The 22,007-nt window shown below is 43.0% G+C and overlaps 2 protein-coding genes across 7 annotated transcripts; both read right to left on the reverse strand.

The window, feature by feature from the left end:
- Nucleotides 1-14: 14 nt before the first annotated feature.
- On the reverse strand, nucleotides 15-5,523 carry LOC120788715 (trans-L-3-hydroxyproline dehydratase). Of its 5 annotated transcripts, none has more exons than XM_040124720.1 (8): nucleotides 5,394-5,483; nucleotides 4,896-5,289; nucleotides 4,701-4,746; nucleotides 2,752-3,236; nucleotides 2,467-2,636; nucleotides 1,581-1,644; nucleotides 1,181-1,318; nucleotides 15-199 (listed from the first exon to the last, which is right to left on the reverse strand). In XM_040124720.1, the coding sequence occupies exons 3-8, from the start codon at nucleotides 4,742-4,744 to the stop codon at nucleotides 105-107; spliced, it is 996 nt and encodes a 331-aa protein (XP_039980654.1). In that variant the 5' UTR covers nucleotides 4,745-4,746; nucleotides 4,896-5,289; nucleotides 5,394-5,483; the 3' UTR covers nucleotides 15-104. The 5 variants fall into 5 exon arrangements, with proteins under 5 accessions (XP_039980654.1, XP_039980651.1, XP_039980652.1 ...); XM_040124717.1 differs by having other exon boundaries at nucleotides 1,522-1,644; nucleotides 5,394-5,476; XM_040124718.1 differs by lacking the exon at nucleotides 4,701-4,746 and having other exon boundaries at nucleotides 1,522-1,644; nucleotides 5,394-5,411.
- Nucleotides 5,524-6,069: 546 nt separating this feature from the next.
- LOC120789039 (potassium voltage-gated channel subfamily H member 5-like) lies at nucleotides 6,070-22,007 on the reverse strand. 2 transcript variants are annotated; one of them, XM_040125471.1, is made up of 12 exons: nucleotides 21,873-22,007; nucleotides 20,469-20,592; nucleotides 20,116-20,222; nucleotides 19,898-20,026; nucleotides 18,877-18,995; nucleotides 17,766-18,158; nucleotides 17,548-17,640; nucleotides 16,378-16,807; nucleotides 12,056-12,255; nucleotides 10,598-10,850; nucleotides 10,093-10,289; nucleotides 6,070-7,825 (listed from the first exon to the last, which is right to left on the reverse strand). In XM_040125471.1, exons 1-12 carry the CDS (start codon nucleotides 21,943-21,945, stop codon nucleotides 6,668-6,670), a joined length of 3,276 nt encoding a protein of 1,091 aa, XP_039981405.1. In that variant the 5' UTR covers nucleotides 21,946-22,007; the 3' UTR covers nucleotides 6,070-6,667. The 2 variants fall into 2 exon arrangements, with proteins under 2 accessions (XP_039981405.1, XP_039981406.1); XM_040125472.1 differs by lacking the exons at nucleotides 18,877-18,995; nucleotides 19,898-20,026; nucleotides 20,116-20,222; nucleotides 20,469-20,592; nucleotides 21,873-22,007 and adding an exon at nucleotides 18,778-18,867.

The following is a 22,007-nucleotide window of genomic DNA, read 5'->3' on the forward strand; positions in this document are numbered from 1 at the left end:
TTTTGGAACTCCAATCTGTAAAAGCACTTTTTAATCTGTAACCACGTACAAATGGAAAACCCGTGATGGAGGCTCACTTCAGCAGAAACCCATGCGTCAGCTCGTCAGCCGGCTCCTGCACAAAGCGTGAAACTCCGGTGTAAAAAGCTCTGCCAGCAACTTCTACCACTACAGCCCTGAAGTCTCCGCACTTGGTCTCCTGATCAGAAACACAAAAGAGAATCACACACACACAGAACTCAAAAGTTGTTGCTGTGTTTTGTTTTGGTTTTTTTTTTTAAATAAATGGACAGAAAGTTTTTGGCACCACTTAAGTTCACTTCTGCGTATTCCTGAGGGTTTGTGGGTCACAGGTGAACTAATCCAGCTGAACAAAAAAAAAGGTCATTCATACGATGTGAAATCACCTATAATTGTTTGCAGTGTACATAAACAGTGCATGTTAACTAAGGACAAACACTTGAACTGATTAAACAATATTCCATGTACAACCAAAAGGTGGATTTGTTGAGATATGAGGACATTCAATGATTTACAGATGGAGGCCCTGAGTTCAAATAAAACTATGTCAAACAAATATTCACTGAGCCTACAAAGTCACTACTTTAATGTCAATCCGCCAGTCAATTTAAGTCCTGATGATCTGATTTCTAGTGAAAGTGTTACCTTGACTTTAACGTACAGAAAGTAAAACAGCACAGTGAAAGTCTGTTTTTCCCTTTAAAAAGGTCCAACAAATATTAATGTTCACTCACCATTCAAAAAAAAATCTGTACAGTGCTTTGGATAATAAACTTCGCTCTTTCTGCAGTGTTTTAGAAAAAACAAGGGTAAAGTCATCTCAGACACGCCTGGCCTTTCTGACACGTTCTAACCTGGACAGTCGAGCCAGAAACCTCTCGTCTTAGGTGCAGCGGTGGGTCCCGGGGAGCGGCCAAGGGGTTGCGCGGGTTTCATATTAGAATATTTTAAGTTTTTTATTTAGCACTCGTTTATTGCACGGAATAATAATCGAATGTTTATTATTGCCAAGAGGAGCTTTAAATTTGTCATTCTCCTAGTGTGCCCCAGTTGGAAAAGTTTCTAAACCCTCCCCCACACACATGGTCCAACCCTGGACCTGTAAACCTCCACCCAGGGGAAGCGTCCTCAACGACGCAGAGGAAGAAAGCTGAGGTACCTCGACAGCTTTTCCTGTGAACTGGGATCCAGTGGCTCCGCTCTGAAACCTCCTGGTCTGGTTGAGCTGGATGAGACCTTTGTGATACTGAAGAGCCACTCGAGCTGTGACACCAGAGCCAGTGGGGCTTCGGTCCACCTGAGAACATGTTCACACCAGTTAAAGCCTGGCAAAGATAACACCGACAAACCAGACAGCACGCGGAGTCTGTTCTCTACTTCTTGCCTTTTTTCTTTAGAATTTTTCCAACACTTGACGTTACACTGATTCATGTAGCAGCTCTCCTTAACGTGGCAAATGATAAGGTGGCATTTTTCTCAGGACCGGCGTCGGCAAAATACCTGAGCTTCTGCAAACACACAGACATTGGCGGTGGGATCAGAGGAATACTCGTCTTTACCATCTGTGAGGATGGTGCCATAGAGGAAGGCCAGATCATCACTGGTCGGGTGGTGCAACTTCACCTAGGAGCGAATAAGATAAAGGATCAAATCCTGGATCAAATCCTGATACTTCTTGTCTGGGGTTGTCTTTCATGTTTGGGATTGGCCCCCCTTGGTACAATTAAAAGGAAATCAGGAAGCTGCAGCACCCAATGATATTTTAGAAATGGTTTCCCAAGCTTGGTGCTGGCTTCTGGAAAGTCTTCCCAGGGGAGCCGGGGCTATGTGCATAATGTGCTGATGTCCGCATACATTTGGTCATGTACTGCATTTGGGTGAAAATATACTACCAGACATTTTCTTGGGAAAAAAAAATAAAAAAAAAGAAAATGTTTAAAGGAGGCCTCTAAAAAAAATGTCATGCGTCTTATATTCATGATTAGTAATGACTAGTTCAGCACGACCAATGCATACTTGGAAAAAAAAAAAGAAAAAGAGCAAGACAAAGCTAAAGTAAAATAAAAAGCTCATACTACTGTCTAATAAAAACTGCACTACACAGGATTTTCTGTGTAAATCAGGCCCCTAAACTGTAAACTGTGCCTTGAAAGACATGGCTGTCAAATTCTAAATCATCCTTACTAAGTAACATGCTTTAGACAAAATCTAAATTATGGATTTTATTTTAATTGTTAGGAGGTACATTATTTATTAGAAAAGAAATGCCGTCCATCACAAATGCACTTCTTTCATATCGCACCTGTAGTATTCTTGTTCTATTCGTCATCTGTCACACTTCAGACAAAAGCTGACCAAAGGTATAAATCCTCGCGGTCACCACTACCGGTGCCGGCGTCTCTGTGTCTGCACCGAGGACACAGGACACGACACGAACGTCCTAACCTGAGATTTGACAGCTTTTGTCACGGCTGAGGCTGCGTCCACTAGATCCCGAGTCCTGGACTTGGTCACATCCAGGCCGAACCTCTGGGCATTTACGAAGGCGTAGAAGGCTCCTCCGTAGCTGATGTCCACCGTCACATCACCGAACCCTTCCACGGTCACGGTCACATCTGGTGAAAAGTCTTTTGGTTAGTCCTGCGAAATATAAAAAGAGTTTGGTTTCTTGCGTGCGTGTTTGTCTGTGTGTGAGTTTGGGGGGGGGGGGTGTCAAGGTGAGTTTCCTACCTGTAGCAAATGCGAACGCTGGCACACTGAGAAACCTCACCCCTCCTGTTTTACCATCACAGTACTCAACAAACGCCTTCACCAGACCACAGGGACAGTGTATGTTCACTTGTGTCTCTGGTGACGTTGCCTCTTTCACCAGTTTGTAGTCGACAGTGAAGCGTCCCAGCGCGATGATGGCGTGCCCACACATGGTGCTGTAGCCCTCGTTGTGCATGAACAGCACTCCCAGGTCCGCCTCAGGTATCTCGCTGTCCACGATCAGGGCTCCGTACATGTCATAGTGCCCCCGCGGCTCGTACATCAGCACCCTCCTGAGGTGGTCCAGATGTTCCCGGACGTAACGCCTCTTGGCGAGCACGCTCTCACCTTTGACCTCTGGGTAGCCGCCGAGGATGATCCGCAGGGGCTCGCCTCCGGTGTGCATGTCGACCACTGAGAGCTCGTCTCCCTCGTGAGGTGGAAGCTGCATTTCCATCTCAGTGCTGATTGAAAACAAATTTTAAAAAAAGAAAAAAAAAGAAAAAAAGCTTTGAGTCAAAATACAGCCACAGTTCAGCAGAGAACTGATCTGCGGCTTTCACAGTCACACAGCGCAGACTTCACTCATGCTCTGGACGGCTGAAGACCTTTTCATTTACCGCCGTGCTGCACTTTTCTGGCATCGCATCAATGATCCTCAAAAACCAGCAACAACTAAATCCTCCCTGCATCCACGCAGACTTCAAGTAAGTTTTAACAACATGAAGGCAAAGTACTTTAAGCTAAGCAAAGGGGAAGTGTAACTCAAGTGGTTGCAATTAAATGAAGTATATGATGAATAAGCCAATGTGCTTCTGTGCATCTATTCAGCGCCAAAAGAAGCTAAACGGGCAGCCTGTAAAGATGTTTTATTGTGAATGTTAACTATAGAGGCATGATTTCAACTTTCTTGAGGGCCGAGACCTGTCGTCAAAGTGTCGAAAAAGCTCCGGATGTTTGGAGACCAAGAAGTTACTACCCTAGTGTGTTTTATCACTGTGTTTAGTACATTATCACACCAGCAGACAACAAACTGTAACGCCACTCTCAGACGGTTGGCGATTTGTGAGCGGTCGTCTGTTGGTGTGATGATAAACCAAAAATTGTGAAAGACTCGTGCCCGTCAAATCTATGACCTGTCCCTCCGTCTTGTCTTGTCAAGTGAACCTGCGTCGAAATTTAGTTTTAGGACCTTAACTGCTTTAATTTTGTCTGTGATGGTACATTTACAGGAAACCTCAGGCAATCTAGTAATTATTCCCCCACAGAGGTACGGTAAGGCTGCAACTAACTTAGTGATCCTTATAATGACAATTGATCATGACAATTATTTTCGTTGTCAACACATCTGACAGTTATTTTCTTTGATAATCGTTGGATTTTTTCAGTGCATAAAATGTCAGAAAATTGTTCCCTGAAGCCAAAGTTAATATCATCCAGTCCCTGTTTTGTCTGAACAAGTCAAAAACCCAAAAATAAAAGTTTGACTTAACTGTCATAGAAAACTGGGGGAAAGAGCAAATATTCACATTTGAGAAGCTGGTACCAGAGATTGTTTTGGCATTTTTCCTTTAAAAAAAAAAAAAAAAAAAGACTTAAATGGTTGATCAGTTGTTAAACGTTAAACCAATCAACTGACCGGTTAATCAAATAATCATTTCAGCTCTAGAGCTCCCGGGTGGCTCCTCGGTGCCGTGGGTAAATAATGATGAAAGTATATAGTGGGGTTCAGTAGGAGCCCAGCAACGGATCGTGTTTGTTTGTTTGTTTGTTTGTTTGTTCGTCTGTTTGTTTGTTTGTTCGGATAAAGTATTAAACTCATTGTTGCATTCGCGGCCCCTTAGAGAAGAGCGGGAAAAAAACAAACAAACCCCACAGTCGGTCGCGTCCACAGCAGCGGCAAGTTCCTCCAAAGGTAGTTCACTCACCAGCTGTTCAGCCTGGGTAATATTATGACCAAGTCGGGTGTCATAAATGAAAGATCAAGAGAAGGGAAGACGGGGTGGTGGGGCAGCAGCGACCATTCGTAGGGAAGCGAAGTGAAATGTGACCGCGCTCTCCACTGAAACGCTGCTAAAACACCACGTTTAAGCTAGTGGCTCTCCAGCAAGAGTCATATTCACCTGGTTTAGTTTTCTCTCCGGACTTCAGGCTCAAACTTCTGCAGGCTTCAGTCTTTCGCTTTGCTTGCGCCCGCGTGTATCAGCTGGCAAAGACTGGCAAAACGAGACTTTACTGCCCCCTCGTGTTCCGGAGGGCTGCATGAAACATGAAATATTAAATACCCTCTTGTTTCTCTCTCTCTCTCTCTCTTTCTTATAATTTAATCAAGAGTCCAACTTTGTGGAGGGAAACGTCCGTAAAAAAAAAAATCGGGTTCATTTCCAGGCTCGAACTTTGTCCTGCTTCAGATGAAACAACTCACCCTCGACAGCGAGCAGAAAAAGGGACCTTACTCTTACTGATAATGAAGCACTGCGACAGCGGGTCATGCTCGCAAACTCTGCTTTTACTCGGCTGGATCAAACAAACAAAAAAAAAAAACAAGACATGAGAGATAAAAAAAACAAACAGGTTGCATATTCCAGTTGTCAAGGCTTGCTATTTACACGGAGACTGACTTTTGAAGAGACTAGGCAGCAGAATGCGATCAGGCATCAGTTTCATGTTTGGCTTCGCCGGTGACAGGTTCCCTGGACGCATGCAGGCTCATCCGTGCATCTAAGAGGAAATAAACACGTGGCCCCAGCTAACAGGGTGTCATGCTTTACGTCCCTACAGCTGATGACTTGCAGCCACACAGAGCAGGAGAAAACATCATGAACTAACATTTGACATTTTCCTCACCATTTTTTTCCACCATCCAAACAGAATAAAGAAATGCAAATGACAGTATCACAAAAGTTCATTTAGATTACCATTATTATTATTATAGATTAACCCATTATTCAAAAACTTCCGTGATCTAAAAACACGATTCGCATTACCGTTGAATCTTACGAGCGGGCAAATATAAAATCGCTAATACTGAAATAAAGACTGAGCAAATCTACCTGAGCAAGAGAGATAGTTACATGAAGGAACAAGACAGTAAGTTTTCTGCATGACCTGATGAAATATTCATATCTTGTTTCAAAAATACATTGAGATTATGATAATTTAACAATAAAAATGCTTAAACTATTGAACTGCCTCGCATTGCATTCCTATTTCACATGCATGGGAGTGAAGCTTGAGCACAATTGAAAGAGTTTTGTTTTTTTTAAAGTTCATAACAGGATTGCATGGTAGAAGAAAAAAAAAAAGGGTTTCCAGTATCCTCCAGTTCTGTCAACAACATCGAATGAGGCTTTATATTGTAAGGCACACGTTTAATTACCTGACAGCTGATCAATAGACAGATAGTCACCATTGCCACCCCAGCGAGGATGAGCAACAAAATCGGAAATACTGTTGGGTAAGATAAAGGGAGATAAAATGACTTAACATACAGGGTGTTAACTGAGCTCCGGTCTGTCCAGAATAATAGAAGCTGCTCCTGCTTTCTCTAGGACCTGAACAAGTGGCTTTAAGAGTTAGAGTTAGCGGAGTACTAGATTTCCTAGTGATAACAGTACCAGTGTTTATTCTCCTGAATTCTCCCTGTTCCTTCTCAGCATTCTGAAACGTGGCAGACACAGGGACATAACAGTGCCTCCAAAGTCAAAGACTGTTAGAAAAATCCCTGGGTTTTTTTGTGGTGCTAAGGTAACATGAAAGAGGATTTCTGCATGCGGTCGGGTGTTTGACAAAAGAAATCTCTTTGGCAGGCCAGAGTCCAGCAGGACATGCATGACGCTCATGGACATCAGTTTATTTTAAGAGATCCAGTTTGTGGGTTTTTAAATCGGCGGATTCAAAAAGGCCCATCATCGGTGTTCGGTGCGACGGGCCTGGGGGCAGCGACGGAGTCTTGACTTTTGACTCTGGCCTTTGGGGAAGAGGTCGGTGGCAGCGAGAGTCTCCTTTTTAACGACAGCAACCTGAGGATCTCGCCTACCTGCGACTCGAGGACCGACAGCCGGCCGCTCAGGATCTGAATGTCTCCTTTCAGCTCCTGCTTGGCTTCATGCAGCGTCGCCTGAAGGAGCGCCTGTTCAGACGCCGGCGGTACAAAAGAGTGTTTGAGGGAGACCTCGCTGTCGACGCCCGGACTGTGCTCGAAAGGATTTCTCTCCATCGGGCTCTTTTCCATCGGGCTTCGCTCGAGGGAGCTTCTTGAATCTCCTGCTCGGTCAATGCGCAGATCGCTCTTTGTTATACCACTGTCGCAGGAGTCCGTTTTGTGCAGGGCGCTTGTTTCTTCACCTGCCCCTCCTGCACTGTTTCCACCTTCCGTGGCCCCCGTCTCTCCACCTTCCTCTGACTTGTTGGCAGCTGCCAGCTGTTCTGAGGACTGCGATCCTTTCGGCCACCCCTCTGCTTTTTGAGTCTGCTTTTCTTGCCCGACAGCGGGAGGCGCCAGTGCGGCGGACGCGGCGCCTCTAAACTTCGCCCAGCCTCTAGCACCTCTGCTGCTGGTAAGACCCCCTACAGCTCCCTCTCCACCTGCGCCACTGCCCCGTGCAGAGCTGCTAACCCTCTGGCAAAGTTGATTCTCCGCGCAAGGCCTTGGTATGGACTCCCCTGCCTCTTCTGTGCCGCTTGGTTCTGATGTTTCAGTGTGAACAAATGCTGGCGGAGGTGCAGCCATTGGACACCCGCTGGCCGCGCTCCCTCCGCCTGCGCAGGGCCCATTATTCTGCACAGTGGCGCTGTACTCCTGCTGCTGCGAGGATACAGTCTGACACTGCGTGTGAGCGTGTGAGTCGGGGCGGTGGTGGTGCTGCAGCTCCACCTGCACACAGCTATGATCGAGATAAGCGTGAGACTCTCCCGGCGTTGTGGCGTCTCTCTGCTGCCTGAACCTCTGGAACAGCTTGCGGACTGGGTGGTCCTCCGGAATGGAGAGAGTCACCTCGCATCTCTGGCGCTCCCGCTCCCTCATCACATCAGCAATCTTTCTGAAGATTATCTGCAAGAAGGGAGAATCTGTGCATGAGGACTCTGATTCAGGTTGTACTTTCAATTACAGCAGGAGAGCTACACTTTACTTAACTCTACTTGGATGTAACCGAATGTACATATACAGTATAATTCAGTTTTAAAGCAATGATAACCATCTAAACCTGCTGTGTTTGTTGAAATATTTAAGACCTGAAAGCAGCAATGCACTGGGGAAACAGTTAATGGAGCAGTAATGCAATAGCGGAGTGATATCCACGCCCTGAGAGGAAAAGTTGTTGCAACCTCTCAGCATCTCACTTTCTTTTCTCTCACTTGGACTTTGCAAACATTTTAAATCTATGTTGCGGGAAGAAACTGTGATTGCAACTTTCCGTACAACAAACTCTGTTTACACCTATTGCAACAATAGGGACTTTTTTCCTAAGGAGTACTAAGCGCCACGGAAGTCCTTTTGACGGTTATATTAATGACTGAATCCCACATGTAAACCACATGGAAACGACTAGTGTCCAGCTTCTTTTATGACATATTTTTAAAAATTATATCAACACTTAACTCATCTGTTGAGCAATCGGAAACTGACTAACTTGGATGTTCTGTTCAAAGCCACGGCTCTATTACTCGACGTTCCTCGGTCTGATCCAATTCTGCTTGGGGGCCCATGGGCAAGACAGTTCACCCCCCACCCCCGTAAGCTCTTTTTTAGGGTTTTTAGGGTCAAAAGGAAAGCCGTTTAATCAAAACAGCTGCACGGACACAAAAGACAAAAGGAAAAGGTTCAAAAATTTTTCTGTAGGCCACACAACTGATAAAAAAACGAAGCAAATGCTGTTAAAGAATTCCTTTCAGGCGCTGCCCATATGGATTTCTCACACAGCAAACACCTGTGGCCTGTGTCCATGTGCAGTTTTGACATTCATGCGCATGCAAGTGGACTGAGTATATAACAGTAAAGACGGCTGAGATTAAACCTGGAACCTCTGCAGGCAGGAACAGTTTCTAATAGATGGCTGTCTTTTCATTTAATACATTTTAAGTATGCCAGTAGCCACAATTTGCTTTGAAATCATTTTGATTTATCGCTGCTTCGCAGAGGATGTGTGTTTTCAGCGTGTGTGATTACGTCTCTTCGAATGGAGCTGCAACAAACTAGAAAAAGTCAGTCGCTATTTTATTTATTATAAAATGATTATAACGCAGAGACTTGTTTTGGTAAACACGCTGTTGTGGTATGTCTGTGTTTGCTTTGTGAACTTGAGATGGAGTTGCACAGTTCTAATATTCCTGTAGATACTGATATCATATTAAGTAAATATATGTTATTCCTTCATAAAAGTTTAATAGATAATAGAAAATACAGAAATATTTTTTTTTATAGATATAAGCCTCTTATTTCAAATCTACTGAGCCTAAGAAATATTTCATATGAGCTGCTCCTGAACAAAGAGCACAACAAATCACATGTACCAACTGACTTTAAAGGGAATATCCATCAATTATTTATGTAATGTTGTTCCCACAGGATAGTATTATAGCGATATATATGTATGAGAAAGTTACTCTCAAGTCTGGAAAGTGATACATCTCAGTGCCCTGATGGGATTAATATGGATTGCCTGGGAAAACTCTATCAAATATTAATTAGAGTCTTAGTTTGGACTCAGAATAAGTCTGTAAGTATTGGCTAATAAGCGGGAATCTAAGTGTGCATCCGCAACATCATCATTTCAATTTATTGAAATGTATCCTTCAAAAACTGATTGGTCATTTAAGCAGAGCAGGTGGTGGGTCTGCAGCTTTCGGCGGATCAAATCCAATGTTCCACGTCAGATGAGGCTTTTTAAAGCCATTAACGTGCACTTTTCCCCGTCTGTCACCACCCCAGTAGCTTCAGCGTGGTTACCGTCACTTTTCTCAGCAGTATATAAATATATTCTGTCTTCATTCTGTCTGTAAGTGAATCGCTGTGATGTTTACACTGAGTGCAATACTCAAAACCCAATACTCCATGTTTTCATGGCTGCAATATGTCTTTTGCATAATTTTATACACATTTCACACATTACACACATTTGGTATCCCTAGGTATCTCAAGTTTGGGGATCTCCACTATAATTTATGAGCTTCTAATGACTGACACAACAATAGATACCTGTATTGTTTGGTTTACCTGTTTTCACCTTCAAGCAGTGAATTTGTTTCATGTACACTGATGACAAACTAAGAAAGGGGGAAGAATGGCAGCTGCAATGTGAGTGTTTCAGTCATTTTTACCCGTTTTCGTAGATTGCAGGTGAGTATGAGGTTGCGGGAGAACGAGCTGGCAAATGCTGTGTAAAACTCCAGCACCTTCATCAGAGCCTCTCTCCTGATGACGTGCAGGTCGCAGTAGGTCAGAGCTCGAACATTTGCGCAAGCGCGGGCCAGCGTGGTCTCTTTCCAGAACGCATCTCCGAACACATCACCTTTACCTGGAGGGGACGTTATCACTTTGTTTATCACGTGGAAGAGGTGTTGAATCCTGTGTCATGAGCTTTATTTTTAGAAAACGATTTTTCGAACATGAATAAAAGCAGCTATATTCAGGTATGGGACAAATTTCCCCTTTGGGACAATAAAGTTAAAGTTCAAAGATATCCTGTAAGTCTTTTCGAAAGTGGGCTTAATCACAAATGCTTTGTACTAACACAACTTTTGCTCTAGTTTTATCATTGCCGGCAGGCACAGATAAAACTTGGCTCCATCTATTTCATAACGTGCATTAAATGCATTGCATTACCGAGTATTGCAATGACCTCATCATCCTGGATGACTTCGAGCGAGCCGGAGACTACAAAGCAGAGGGTGTCGACGCTCTCGCCGATGTGGAAGATGAGGTCTCCGGGCGCACAGTGCGTGGTCTGAAACTCCACAGCGAGAGAGCGCAGGCAGCCGTCGCTGGCCAGACGAAACGCCGGGTGGTCGTTGAACACCTGCCTGTTCAAGTGGACGCAGATGTCTGCTCGCATGTCTTTGGGACAAATGGAGAGAACCTGCAAGAGAGAGGGTGAGATATCAGGGCAGAGACATTAGCTTTGTCTCATAGGTACCTCTCATAAGTGTGGAGGCTTTTCGACATGGTAGAAAAAAACTAAATAAATAAACATCTTGTCAAAGCTGCATAAGCTTTGAATAACCTTCCATATTTTATTATCTGACAGTGTAGGTCACGACTACAATGATTTTCAGCAGCCATTTGTTAGATTAAATTAGATGTTAGAGCCAACAAGTAGAGGCACAATGTGATCTAACTGCATGGAGAACTGAAAATCCAGCAGGCCGGTGTATTTCTGTACCAAACACAGTATGGGCCAGAAAGAGGTTTTGAGCCAGAAATCCCAGCAACAAGTGAAGTAACTTTTCAGGTGAAAAGAAAGAGAAATAGATGTTTATCCGTGATTAGGATGTGGCATAAAAACCCAATTGTAGGTACTGGTGGGGAATGTTGACACAAAAAAAAAAGCCTATAATAAATATGGGTTAGGGTGCTACAAAATACACCAACACCTACCTGCACACTTGCCTTCCTCGGGGTGTCTTGTAGCCACGGATGAGCGCATATTTTTTCCTTTTTAAAATTAACTACTGAGGTCATTGCCGATTAAATCGCAACTATCAATCTGTTGTTACTTTGGCCTACGGCACAGCAAAAATATCACTTACTAACAAACAGCCTGTGACTTATGAATTATGTAATGACATCACTTTCTTTCTAGAGCTATGGGACTTAGAGGTGCACAGGACCCAGCAGAGTTTCCATGAATCCTGGGGGGTCAACGAGTGCACTAAAATCGTCTGTTGTCACCTTGGTGGCTCCTCACTGCTCACATCACCACCAGTCAGCTTTCACCCCGCCCATACGTTTTTATGATAGTTTTAAAAAAATGATAGCATTCCCACTTTTTCGACAGTCGGCGACGGAGCTCTCGGTTCTTACCTCGATCATTCCACTTTGGACTTAAAACGAAACGAGTTTGCTCTATAAACTTTCAGAGAATCAGTCCATTGTGACACACTATAAGGACAGAACTACAGTGACCCACATACAGTTTCAAATAATAACATTTCAGCGATAAACGGTTTTAGGTACACCACGTTTTGGATCATTAGAATTTTAGAGTGTGTTACTTAATGCCAGGACATTTAATAAATTACCACTACTACAACTGCTGGTAGCTACTACTACTACTAATGATACCTTGTCTGTGTCAATGCCCTTGGACATGGCCCAGGTGGAGACGATGAAGTCCATGACTCTCTCACTCAGACCTTTGGGGACCTGGTAAAGTTTGAGGAAGTCCCGCACGTTGTTGAGCATCTCATGGTAGCGGTTTGTGTTGGTGTACATCTGTTGGAAGATGGTGGTGACGTTTCCAAAGATGGTCGCGTACAGCAGTGCTAAAACAAAAGACATAGAGCGACGCATGATTTATTCAGCAACATGAGAAGAGAGGACATGTTATTTGTCATTTATTTATATATTTAGTTTCGGAAATCATTTGGGATCATTAGGATTTTGCTTCATATGATGGTCTGAAATGTTTTTGGGTCAAAAAATGTAGCCAATGATATTTATGGGATTTGCATTCCAAACACTATTCAGGTATTTCATCTCAAATTTGGGGTTAATTATTGGGTAAATTAACTATTGATGATTACATACAGTATTGAGTTTTTTCAATGATTTATGTGCATGTTTCAACAAGTTTTTAAAGGGTAAAAAGCTTTTAAAATTTTCAAAATAACATGTACCCTTTAACTTGTACCTTAAATCGACTTTAATTTTTCATTTAAAGTTCACGCCATATATATAATAATGGATAAAATTGTAATATAATTATACATTTTTAGCAGTTTGAGGGCTAAAGGGGGTTTTGCCCTCTTTTAAAGGCCTGTAGTCCATGCATATAATCTATTTCAAATATCTTGATATATTACAGTCCATTTATTTTTATCCATTTATCAATCCAATCATTTATTTGATTTGCCCCTGAAATTCTAATCAATATTAACATTGATTACATGATTGTTAATGGGTAAATAAATGCAAATAATGAAATTTTGTTGGATAATTTACGTTACCGTATGAGTATTATAATAATATTATAAGTAAGTATAATACGCTACAGTTGACAATGTGGTCTTCTGTAAAGTTAGCACATACACTGCCACATATACACGATGAGTCTGAGTGAATGGATTGAGTCCTCATAAAATAATTCGTAATGCACATTTCCTCAGGGAGAGTCCTGCTCTGCAGCGCTGCAGTGACCTCAAAGAGTCAGTCAGTATCTCCTATCGTGAGGTTTTACCCACTCAAGAGGAAAGAGTCGTCTCCAGTTCTCACAGCAGGATCTCAGAGGTTAGGATACGTATCTAACGTGATGGCTCATTGTCCATTTACTACACTCGAGCCTGCAAGCAAGCTCTGCCCGTCCTCTATTCCTCCCTCCTCTCACATAATTACTGTATCTCTAGCAGGAGATTTATTGGCCGTAATTGAGCCCGACTCTTCATGTGCGACTAAGCGATCTGCGTGATCGAGACGCCACCAGAGTAATGGGTGTTTGCTATTGGAAGTACAAACCTTGAAGCGTGGCTGTCAGATTGTGTTTCCCTCACTGTTTTTATTGCATCACTTTACATGCTGTTTTAGAGGAGTGGGCCAAAGGTTAGTACACGAGGGCGAGTCGTGACGGAGGAACAGTAAGCACAGGGCTGACAGTGGAGGCAGTGACACAAAAGGTGAAACTATTACTGTAACTGCAGTGGGGTGTGACACCTGCATAAAAATAGATATTTCTATTTTTGTGAAGAGGTTCAGAGGTTATTTTTGTGAATGAAACATTTGGGGTAGGTAAAATGAGGCGAATCTAATGTTCGTTACACAACATGCTGAGTTCACGTTACACAAACCTCTACCTATTAAGCTTGACCTTGATCTAATTTGCAGTCGTGTCCTGTTAAAAACGGCAACTCACCTGGGTCTGAGTTCAAAACCAGGCAACATGCAGAATGTAAAAAATACTACACTGCGGTTGTTATAATTTTAAAAGGAAAATCTATCAGAAACAATGTTATGTTTCCCCAGTGCTTCTGCATTAAGATTCAGTGACTGTAGAAAAACGCAAAAACATTTGATCCCTGAGTTCAAACAAGTTATTTAAAGCAGAGAGGGGGGTTGAATAATTTCAATATCAGTGAATTAACACTTAGACGGGGCTCTTTTAATGATGGGTAGTGACGCCCAACCTTCAGACAGACACTCATAGAGCCGGCTGGGCGCCGAACATGTCACTTTTTATTATCGACAAAGCCGCATCCTAAACTCAAGCACCAAGACTGCAGCTAAATGTGAAGTACATGACCAGAGTCAAGAGAGTCGTATATATGTATACAGGACTCCCTCAGTGATCAAAATAAGATTTAAAATTGTGGTTCATCATTTCAGTGTCCAGGAATTAACGATTCTTTTTGGATTAATCACAAACATACTGCTTATTTAACTTTTAACATCAACCTGTCCTGCTGGGACAACAATTGGAAACTAACCATCTGGATAAATCTGGATGGATTCACAGTATGTGCTCTGTCCCTGATGAATAAATAAAGTAAATGTAAATTTATATCCAGGTTGAAAGACTGGGTGATGAATTCTGCCTCAGCCCTGAATCCTTTATGATCTAAAAAAACTAAAAAACACGAGGTGATCCAGCTAGAGCTAGAAATGTATTTTATAAAAGGGGGTAGGAGCTGTCCCCCGCTGTCCTGGCAGAGCAGCTTCCTGACACAACAAAAACTGTGTGAGCGTGGGGAGTTTATCTGGCGTGTTACACAAACCTTTGATTTGCCAAGAGAGCAAAAGCACGGAAAACTCGCTGTGCCACAAGCCTCATTTCTTCTCGTTTGCATCAATTACAATATAATTTTAAAGAAATCACCTTTTATACAAGAGATATAAAAGAAATAATATTTGAAGCACAATGGAATCCACTGTTACTCACTCGTTCGTTTACATATATACATATGTCTACATTTATCAAGGAGTGCTGTATGTGACTTATATGCTGTTTTGTGTTGTTGCATTTTGTTGATGACTATAAAAAAAATCATGTATTGAACATCAAGTCAAGAGAAAATGATCCAAGTTAGCATACAACAGTGCTGAACTCCGCGACGCCACACATTTATCCGTAAGGACCAGCTACGTGTTGTGTTGACTTTTGCGTCTCCTCTCTGAAGATTCTCACAAACCCGCGCAGCCTCTACACCGTATGTCGCTTTCCCGCAGCTGTTGGATAGCCAGCAGGGCTGTGGAGCACATTATCCTGTCTAGCATGCAAGTAAACGCACCCAGATTGTTTCGGCTCCTGCAAGGTTCAAAGGATGTACGCTTCGTTTGGCGTAGACTGATGGGGAGATTGAAAAGTGGCTATTGCTGTACAGCTGTTGTACTAATAAATGACATGTTAGTGCATATGCACTGACAGATGCCACTTTCAACCTCCAGCTGTTGGTTAAAACTGGAATCTTGTGCCAATGCACTGGCAGACAACCGCTCCTCATAGGCATGTTATAACATTGTGGTAGCTGGTTAGCTGGGCTAGCCATAGCTGATTACTTGAAAGACAAAACCATAAAGTTATTCAATTCTATCTTATGTGCATTATGGATTTTTTTTTATTTTTTATTTTGTTCATTGGTATTACGGTGTTAAATATGGAAATATGCTCAATGGTTCGAGCATTAACTTAATGCCAATAGTGGCTACAAATACCAGTGTTCAAACGGGTGTATGCTGGTGGGAAGCGGTACCTGTCAGTAGAACATGAAGGTTATGCCATTTAGACAGTGAGTGGTGTATGTCCGTAGAAACATGTGTCACGGAGGAAAACGCAGACTCTTTTTAGGGGAGAGAAGGTGGACACTATAACCCTGACGCAATCTTTCTATTTCTTATTTTATGTGTTTCAGCATATATTGCCTTCATACTGTAAGTCACTGAGGCAACTGTGAAGCTGCTGTTCTTTTGTCCTCTACTTCGGATTTATTTGGACTGTGAAGGTTGTTCCGCTTGTCCACTGAAGGAGAAAAGCAGTGGTCACTTTGATTTAAGCTGTTCTGAAGAACCTCACTTAAATTCCAGCAGACAAACTGTCCACTGGCAATTGATAAATTTATGGTTTGTGTTACTTGTCCGAGGCTTGGAGGAAAACTGGAAAGCTTGTGTTAATTGGAAGCTGTTTAAATGTGTGTTCATATCTGTATTAGATGCCTGTGTGATTGCTGTCTGCGTTTACTGTCTTTATAATGGTATCTCCATTTACTGCTCCATTAACCACCACTGATATCAAGAACAGTAATGACAGAATTACACTATTTGTTATGTAATATCAGACCTATTAGGTTTCTGCTGAAACAAAAAGGAAGAAGATTTGAAACACTTCTTGAGATTTCATAAAATGTGTGGAAAAAAATGTAAACATAGGGCTTTATATTGGAAAGTGACTGAGTACTTACAGCCCACCATCATCATAGCCACAGAGAAAATCTTCTCGCCATCTGTCGTTGGAGCAATGTTGCCAAATCCGATGGTGGTGAGACTTGTCATAGTGAAGTAAAGAGAAGAAATGTACAGCGTGTCCTTGTTGGGACCACCTTCCCACTGGCCTGTGCCGCTGGCATTGTAGCGGTAAGGAGTTCCTATACTCGAAGCCAACTGGTAGAGCCAGCTGTCCGTCTTAATGGTGTTGGTGGTCTCGTCGATGACCTCGTAGTCCCCGATGCTGTACCAGATGCACGCCAGCCAGTGGGCCACCAGACCGAACACACAGACGAGTAATACCAGGACGGCTGCTCCGTACTCCAGGTAGTGGTCCAACTTCCGGGCCACTCGGCCCAGACGGAGCAGGCGGATCACCTTCAGGGAGCTGAAGAGGCTGCTGAGACCCTACAGAGGGAGACAGGGAAGAGCAAAACATATTTCGGTGATTGTTCACAAGCTTTTCCTTTTTACATTCAGAAAGTGCAACTACAGATGTTCCAGAAACATGTCTGTAAAAATCTATGTAACAATTTAACAATTGTTCAATTAAATGTACACTTTTTCATTCTATTTTTTCTGTGATAGCATGAATAAGTATTCAGTATTTCACTGTCTTTCAGTTGAAACTAGTAGGAACCATATTAAGGCCTGCTTTTGTTATATTTCTTAAAAATTACTGCTCATTTCAAGGAATAGTTTGTCATTTTTGGGGAATATGCTTATTCACTCCCTTGCCAAACGCTAAATCAGAAGATTGATGCAAGTCTCACAACTGTACGGTTAATATGAAGCTACCATTAGCAGCCAGTTAGCTTAGCAAAGACTGAAAACAGGCTCAGCAACATTCTACAGTCTTGTTGTCACCATGGGGAGATTCCAACGAGCTACTGTTCCTGGATAAAAAATAGTCCTGTACATAAAACATAAAACAACAGACTGTTGTTCTTACACTTTTTGAGTAATTAAACAAATGAGATATAATACATTTGTTAGCGAGCTTTAGAAGTGCTGGCAGTTGGATTTTGTGACCCTCTGTTTCCAGTTTTTACGCTAAGCTAAGCTTAACGATCTCAGTAAGAAAGGAAAAAAGTATACTCCCCAAACTGACAAACTAATTCTTTAAAGAAAACTACGTATTTCCTTACTGGAAGTACAGAATCTTCTATGCGTGTGGTATTTCTGTGGAAATTTGAAGACTCACGAAGATGACTCGCTGGAGATGCAGATGTAATGACATCCTTTATAGAGACAATCAAGCAGGAACATTTTAATGTGTACATCAGTGAAAAAAAACAAAAAACATATTAATAGATTTGTCAGAAAATCATCCTCCATTTAAGGAACATTCATAAAATCCACTCACCTCATCCACATTTTCAAAGGCATTGATGATATCATAGGGCAGACAGGACAGTAGATCAATGACAAACCACGTCTTCAGGTAATTCATTCGTATCAGCTTTGCATCTGAAATGACTTCTCCAGCAGGACCCACAAAGGTGGTGTGGAAGTTTAGCACAATGTCAATCAGGAAGATGACGTCTACGACGCTGTCCACCACCAGCCAGGCCAAATTGTTTTGCTTGGTCTTAAACGAGACGTTGTAGGGCACCATGATGGCGGTGTAGAAGGTCAGGATGAGGATGACCCAGTCCCAAGTGGTCTTGAAGGTGCAGTAATGGAGAATAATGTGCGGAGGCGTCTTGGGGGCCTCTTGTTTGTACTGAGGGAGAATGTCTGATCCCAGCTGGAGAACCTTTCATTGAGAGGGAACATTTACCGTCACGAGTAAAGAAGCATGTAAATGTATCAAGGAACAGTGGTCTCATCATGAACCCGTCCAGCTGTAGCAGTTAATATTTAGAAATGTGTGTAAAAATGTGACAAGGATCATACATATGGTTTAAGGACAGATGCACCCTTGGATATTCTTACACTGGGAGATAAAATATCATCTGGGACTTCTACAAGTCAAAGACCAACTGAAAAAAAGCTGAAATATGTGTTTTTCCCAACATTTCCCAGATGCCCTTTGACAACCTGGGAGGATGGATTATGTTTCTGCCTTCACCTGGGATGTGTTTGTGTATGGACATTTAAAGGTGAAGATCAAAACACAACCTGCCCTGTTACTGCATTGCATTCTGGTCTGTTCAGGCCAAATTCAGCCGGAACTTTGTCATTGTCGCGTCTTCCAAAATCAGCTTTTCTCTTAAAGATCACTGAACATTGATAGAAAATCTTGAGTCCAGAAAGAAACCATTTGACTCCCAGCTTATGCTGATATTTCATGGCAGCTGTGCTGGTGCAAGTACATGTAGTGATGCAAAAGAAATGCAGCTGCAAATGGTGGATTTGTCCGGGGAACCTCTTACCTGGGAAAATCTTCTGTCCTTAAGAGACTTTCTCATAATTGAACGTGGGGTATTTTCCACAGCTTGTTAAAACAACATCCTCAGTCAGACCTGCCTCACCTCAGCCAGTCTGGAGGGCTTGTGGCTGACCTCGGTCTTGCTCAGTGGGGCTACCTGCTGCACCAGGTTGCGGTTGTTGGTCAGAGCCCGTGTCAGTCTGGCAAACTTTGTCCATCCTGCTAAGAGACAAAAAGACAGATGCTTTTTACTAAGTTGCACAGCGCAGCAGGGTTTGCGCGCCCACTTTCATACAAATACAGTCACTCTTCACTATCACCAGTAGCAATAGTGAAGTTCATGCTCTTCATGACAAATCTTAAGTATGCAACCAATAATAAGTTGACGAGTTGAAAAACTGGGAAAGGACTTTGCGACCACATTACTAATAAAAAAAATTGAATACAGTCTTTCCTACAGGTTGAAATTTTATTTGTGGTTGTCAACATGCTTAAGGGAGGAGGCAGGTGGAGTGCTGACGGGAACGCTGCATCCAGCAACGCTGCATTTACAAGCTAACCCCAGTTAAGTCATTTTTCCAACAAAAGCATCATCCCGGCAGACTTTTAAATCCACACTTTAAACTGCATTTCGTGGGCATGTTGTATCTCAAAGAAAAAGACTGTGTGATGCAGTAGCACATACATGCTCCGGGGTGTATTTTCACTCTAAAGCCAGTCAGCAGCACTGGGGACTGACTTCTCTTCATTTCCTCTGCGTACGAGCAGGATTCGTGCAGTTACCATCCCCATGTGGTCTGAGTGTGCCTTGTTTCTGCTTGATGCATGTAAAAGACTTAGTGGCACACTTAATCCCCAGGGACATGGCGCTGCGTAGACCCACAGAGACCAGCGTTCACTGACCCGCACACGCAACACCTGGACAGTTGTATGTTATATACCAGGAAATAAACATCTGTTAAGTCATATCCACTCATGTGTGCTTCAGACTTTCGGCTGCACTGTGCCCTGAACGGTCTTATCAGGTAAGTTTGAGCTTTGAAATCCAACGGTTGGAAGCAGGTCCTGGCTTTTCAGTATAAAATGCCGTGAATACACTCAAACACGGAATCATTTGGTCTCACCTCTTGCTGATTCCTCCTCAATTGGCTGTTTGAAAAGTGTAATGTCTCTGAAGGTACAGAGAAAAAGCACCACCTTGTCCTTTTCATTTCTGATTGGAGCTACCTGCATGTAAAGCCATATTGGTGTTCCTGTAGGAAAACGATGCAAATGAGAGTTGTGAGGGAGCACAAAGACACCTAAGCAAGTCAGTGTTTGATCGGAAAAACGTGACACTCACTATTCTTTGTATAGAGCAGCACCTCATAGAAACTGGACTTATGGCTGTCAAAGGCTTGTCGGATTTTGTCTATAGTCTTCTTATCAGTCAGGTCTCCGTACATGAAACTGCAAAATAAGAGAGGAAGACGGCAAGAATCAAAAGGGAGCGTGCTGCTATCAGCTGGTCATGGAGAAAGACATGAATACTGCAGTTGCTGCAAATTCGTCGCCGCATTTTTGTGTTGATAACAGAAGGGTTAAACCCAAGCTTGTACATTATTACTGGTCCTCTGGTTTGTAGACTTAATCACTTATAAAACCTTCTACAGACACTTCACATTCAGGTCATTATGCTACAAGACTCCAACTTACTTGCACGTGCTGCTCCTGTGCATGACCTCAGCCCTGTGGTAACCAGACAGCTTGCAGAATCCATCGTTGCTGTATACGACTGGCCACTCCACGATCTGTGCATTTCCCAGCAGGAAACTGGTTTCTGCAGCAAAACACAGACAAATACCAGCAGTCTGAGAAAAAAAAAAAAGACCAATAGTCAGCAGTAACAGCAGACCTGCAGACCACTGCGCCTGTTGATCGACCTGTGGGGTTTTGGGTCAGTGAACGTTGGAAAGCTGGAGTTATGGAAAATGCAACCTCATTGAACCTGAAACTGAAAACTTTACTGTGGGCTGATATTTTTCAAAACTGTGTTTTTTCAACAAGAAAACTGTTGCTTGAATCTGACATTTTGATGATTTTCTTTTTTTTTAAAAAACAAATCACTGTTCCCTGTAAATCCTGCGGCCAATGTCATGAGAAAACCATCATATATGTGAGTCTGTACCTTAAATATTCAGCACAATTATTTAAATGCCCCCCCCCCACACACACACACACACACACACACACACCAGTAACATCCTATTAATAAGCATTTATAATTTACAGCGGGTCCAAACATCCCTTATATTTAAAACAGTGGTAATCAGACGAGCAGAAACAGTTGTTGACAAGAGTGTTTATGTTCCACCCTTGATGTTGATTAAATATTGATGACGAACAGGCAAAGTTCTCCGGCTCTGCGACGCTTTGCAGGAGGCTGCAGGTCTCCGGAGAAAAGCCCGAGGACGTTCTCCCCGAACTAAAGTGCGGAGCCGCTACAGAGGCCGCCAAAGACAAAAGCACCTGCGCGTTTATCTCCTGATTACTGGCACGGACACGAATCTGCTCAATGTCATGAGAAAAAACTCCATCATATATGTGACTCCGAGGGTTTTATTATGAGGGTTCGGCTCATAATAAAACCCTGTGCAACCGAGTCACCATGAACACACATCGCATTGTGCATCCCCTAAGAGAAAAGGAGAAAAGGGCTTCTCTTAGACATGAAATGGACTTCGTCTTTGGTTTGACTTAAGTCACCAAACACACAAAGTCTCTTCATGGGGGACCGGTAAACCTACATGTGTCTATGGATAACGGCAATGGTAAAACTTTGGACCCGATTCTAGGGAATATCGCAAGAAAAGGATTTTATTCTGTTTTGATCTTGTTAATTCAGGGGAATTTGGACACGAGACTCGTTGCATAATTCAACACTACTCATACTATGCAAAGGAAATTACGAGCACGTGTAAGTTGATGCTTCTTCCCATGAACATGACAGAGGAATAAGATTGTAGGTTTACTTCAGCATCCCAGCCCTGGACGCACCTGGAGCGGCACGCCGGATCAACACCCATCAATCCTCGTGTCTCTTTTGGATCAAAAACTCACCGCTGGAGCGCCGGACGAGGTTCTCCAGGAAAGTGTTTTGCGGAGCCACCAGTCCTCTCTTGCCTCCGTGCATTATGAGGGTTCGGGACAGGGGGGGCTCGGTGCTGCGCGGCGGTCGTGCTGATGTTAACTGCC

The sequence above is a fragment of the Xiphias gladius genome, chromosome 4 (assembly GCF_016859285.1).
Source record: "Xiphias gladius isolate SHS-SW01 ecotype Sanya breed wild chromosome 4, ASM1685928v1, whole genome shotgun sequence".
Classification (NCBI taxonomy): domain Eukaryota; kingdom Metazoa; phylum Chordata; class Actinopteri; order Istiophoriformes; family Xiphiidae; genus Xiphias; species Xiphias gladius.

Coding starts and splice junctions, on each gene's coding strand:
- LOC120789039 (XM_040125471.1), bottom strand. CDS start 21,945: ATGCACGGAGGCAAGAGAGGACTGGTGGCTCCGCAAAACACTTTCCTG. Junction 20,223..20,468: donor CACAGGAGCAGCACGTGCAA/GTAAGTTGGAGT, acceptor CTTATTTTGCAG/TTTCATGTACGGAGACCTGA. Junction 12,256..16,377: donor GGCTATGATGATGGTGGGCT/GTAAGTACTCAG, acceptor CTTTTGTTTTAG/CACTGCTGTACGCGACCATC.
- LOC120788715 (XM_040124717.1), bottom strand. CDS start 4,744: ATGACACCCGACTTGGTCATAATATTACCCAGGCTGAACAGCTG. Junction 2,637..2,751: donor AGCGTTCGCATTTGCTACAG/GTAGGAAACTCA, acceptor ACTTTTCACCAG/ATGTGACCGTGACCGTGGAA. Junction 200..1,180: donor TCACAGGAAAAGCTGTCGAG/GTACCTCAGCTT, acceptor GTTTCTGATCAG/GAGACCAAGTGCGGAGACTT.